The 3,381-nt window shown below is 49.3% G+C and overlaps 1 protein-coding gene across 1 annotated transcript; it reads left to right on the top strand.

Annotated features, from left to right (window-relative positions):
- Positions 1-1,571: 1,571 nt before the first annotated feature.
- On the top strand, positions 1,572-2,726 carry LOC115332874 (vacuolar protein sorting-associated protein 4A-like). Its single transcript, XM_029995370.2, has one exon. It carries the CDS (start codon positions 1,572-1,574, stop codon positions 2,724-2,726), a length of 1,155 nt encoding a protein of 384 aa, XP_029851230.2.
- The last annotated feature ends 655 nt before the right edge of the window (positions 2,727-3,381 follow it).

Here is a 3,381-nt window from a genome sequence, read left to right as displayed (position 1 = left end):
TCAAGGAGAATGCAGGGATTGGTGTTCCTCGCGCCGCACGTGCTGGCCCTAGCCGTAGTAACTTTTCTAAAGCAAACACCTAAAACAAATGGCATCTTGCACGCGCGTTCGGTAACACTTTATTTTGGTTATTTACTTCGAATCTTTTATACGGGGAAGGCGTGCGCGTGTGGCGCGTGGAACACCAATGTGTTCCACGCGCCACGCTTTGGTAATATAGCAAATGGTCTATAGCGCCACTTTTCCCATGATAGAGGGTCTTTAAGGCCGCCGCGCTATGCGCTCCTTCGATTGGTATCAGGATAGCCGTGGAAACAAAAAAAAAAAAAAGCCTTTATGCAGCTCCGCGAAGTAATAGCGTGACGAAACACAGCGGAGCGACCATGTACTTCAAGGTGCGCGCTGGCACATTCTCCTGTGTTCAGGTCAGGATTACAGTAGGTCGTGCTTTAGAGTACCACAAACTCTATATTTTCGACCACTAGAGTGCCTTCATACACACGCGCGCTTTTGCTTAAGTGGTGGCATCTCAGCCATTTTTCCGCCCAATCGTTTTTTTATGCATTTTGAAGTTCGCGCAATCCGGTGTCACTCAGCTCGAGCCCGTAGCTTTGGCTGATGCATAGGCGCCATTTTACCGCCGAAGTCACGCACCGAGTGTGCGAGAGCGTCACGCGCTGACACATCCAGGGTAAGAATAGATGTCTTCACCTTGAGACAGACAGACTTGTAGGCACCCTAACGACCAGATCATCTGAGCACTCCCTATGAAAGAGCCTGCTCACAGCTGAAGACCGAGTTTTAGCGCAGCCTAGTGACAGCTGTTTTCACTAGGCGGCACAAAAACTGGATACTCCTATTTCGTCGGGTTCTTCTGTTATCCGTGGGTGCGTACCAGCTGATCGCGGTTTCTGGTTTCAAGCGCCTTTACGCTGTAAAATGTTTTTCTCTATGTAAAGCATACTGAAAGAGTCCAATTCGTTAAATGGTTTGCTTTTTTTTTTAGTTTGCGCAGCCAACACCAATTGGTATTGGCTGCGCCCGCGCGCCATTAACGCCGTAGAGGACGACACAACCTGGTGCAGCACGGAAAAGACGAACAAAAAATACCGAGTCCCCAGACCCCGCCACGAGGCGCCGCTGAAACTCGGCCCTCCGGGAGGTGCGTGCTGGAGTGTTTCCAGATGGAGTGGGTGTAAGTATAGACGCTTTGCAGCAGCTGTGCATGGACGCCGCCATAACTGACCTTCATTTTTTGTTCCCTCTTATTTCGTTTATTTCACTTCATCTTTAGCATAGCAGGCCAGGTTATTGTCAAATTAGATTCAACTGTGTCCTTTTCTGAAGCTTGTAGAGGATGTGTCCTTTTCTAAAGGCTTTGTAGAGGATCGTCAACTACCGTTTCAGTTGCTCGGCATCTCGGTAAGACAAGAGAAGGTCAGCAATGGCGGCTGTAATTTGGCGCGTGTGTAAAGCGTCTATAGAGTAGGTAGTGCTTTAGAGTATGCTGGTATGCTGACTAAAAAGAAAACAACGAAGTGTTTGCTCAAGTGGAGGCTCCACCGGGAGCCATGAATGCAGAAAAGTTCTCGGCCAGTTCGTTCCAGCAGGTGCTCGAGAAAGCAAACGAGCATGCCACCAGGGCCGAGCAGCACGACCGCGACAAGAAGCTGCCGGAGGCCTTCCGGATGTACAAGCAGACCCTCCAGACCTACCTGACCGTCATCGAAGAGATGCTCTTCCAGTGCATCCGGTTCCAGGAACGCAACGAAGACCTGCTTCGAGCCATCACCACCTCGGACAAGTACCGGAAGACGCCCAACTTGCCGGACAAGAAGGCGGACGTTGATGTCAATGACTTCGAACCGACGTCTAACATGAACCGCCTCCCCGGCGTCCTTGCCTTCACCCCGGACAAGGCGGTCAAGTGGACCGATGTCATCGGACACGAGACGCCAAAATTCGTGCTCAAGCTTGCTGTCTTAGATCGTTGTCCCATCAAGCACCCGATCATGTTCACGGGCAAACGCAGGACCCTCAAGTCCATCCTACTGTTCGGGCCGAGCGGATGTGGCAAGTCTTACCTCACCAAAGCTCTGTGCGGCTCGGTTAAGGACTGGTTGTGCATCGACGTCAACATTGCTACGCTGATCAAGGATGCGCCGGAAGGTGCCGAGGATCTCTACATCAAGAGCCTCTTCAAGGCTGCCCGTTTGGCCACTTGGGCTGTGATCATTCTTCAGGATGTGCAAGAACTTTTCAAGACCGCTCAGAAAGCGGAAGATGACCAAAAGAATCAGAAAATTAGGCAAAGTATCGCGGATGAACTGAAGTTCCTCAACGATACTTTCACGCAGGAAATCACAATAGTAGTTGCCACGACGAATGCTCCAAAGATTATCGATCCGTACTTTGTGAACGCCTTTCAGAAGCGCATATTCCTTCCTCTCCCACGACCGGAGGAGCGCCTGAGGATCCTCAAGCAGCACGTCGGGAAGGCGCCGAACACGATCACAGACGAGCAGTGGATCGAGCTGACGGATAAGTTGGCGGGATACACCGGTGAGGATATCTTGAGTTTGGTCATACAGACGTACAAAGACGAAGGGGACCTCGAATTTGACGAGCTCTCCGTGGCTATCGATCAGATCAAGCCAAAGAACACGGCCGAAGACATACGGGATTGCTTCAAGTTCAAAGAGCAATACGCAAACACCTCTCCTTAACATTGCCTGTCATTAGGCATGCTAAAAAATTTGAGTGTTTTTTGCCTTTGTTTTTTTCTTTGATTGCTCAACGATAGCATTGTTGAAAAGATTCCGGTCAATAAAATTTTGGTTGCACTGAGAAACACACTGGTTTACAAAGTTGGACTTCACTCGTAAAGATTTAGCGTCTTACTTTCGTGTTCAACAAGGAAGCATTCAACCAAAGCTGGAATAACGTCATTCGAAATCGCTTGTTGACCTGGAAGTTACAGGTCAAGTTATTTATTCTAGTGATGCTGAGGTTCTCGACTGAGAGTCATAACAGAAAAGGTACATTGTTATATTCCGTTTTATTTTAATCGCAAGTGAAGCCGAAGCTACAAGCACGATAATGTAGTCTGAACAGTGCTAGCACTTCACGAGCGCGCATGCTTGGCAGAGACGCTGAAAGCCCGTACTCGCTTTAGTAACTACTGTTTAGCTCACACCTCAAGGCCGAGTATAACCGCGTTTTTTCTGCAGGGGAGATTAAAGTCACTGGATCCTGGGTAAGTAGTGACATTGCCTTCCCTACCTACTAGCCGGACACAAACAGATACTAACATTCAGACGACCAAAACCTCGCAAGGCGATTGGCTAATCTGTCTACGTCGCCATGCAAATCGCCATCTCG

Source organism: Ixodes scapularis, unplaced genomic scaffold, assembly GCF_016920785.2.
Source record: "Ixodes scapularis isolate PalLabHiFi unplaced genomic scaffold, ASM1692078v2 PGA_scaffold4__175_contigs__length_147842914, whole genome shotgun sequence".
NCBI lineage: Eukaryota > Metazoa > Arthropoda > Arachnida > Ixodida > Ixodidae > Ixodes > Ixodes scapularis.
Note: the sequence above shows the minus strand (reverse complement) of the source record. Positions and strands in the feature narration are given on the sequence as shown.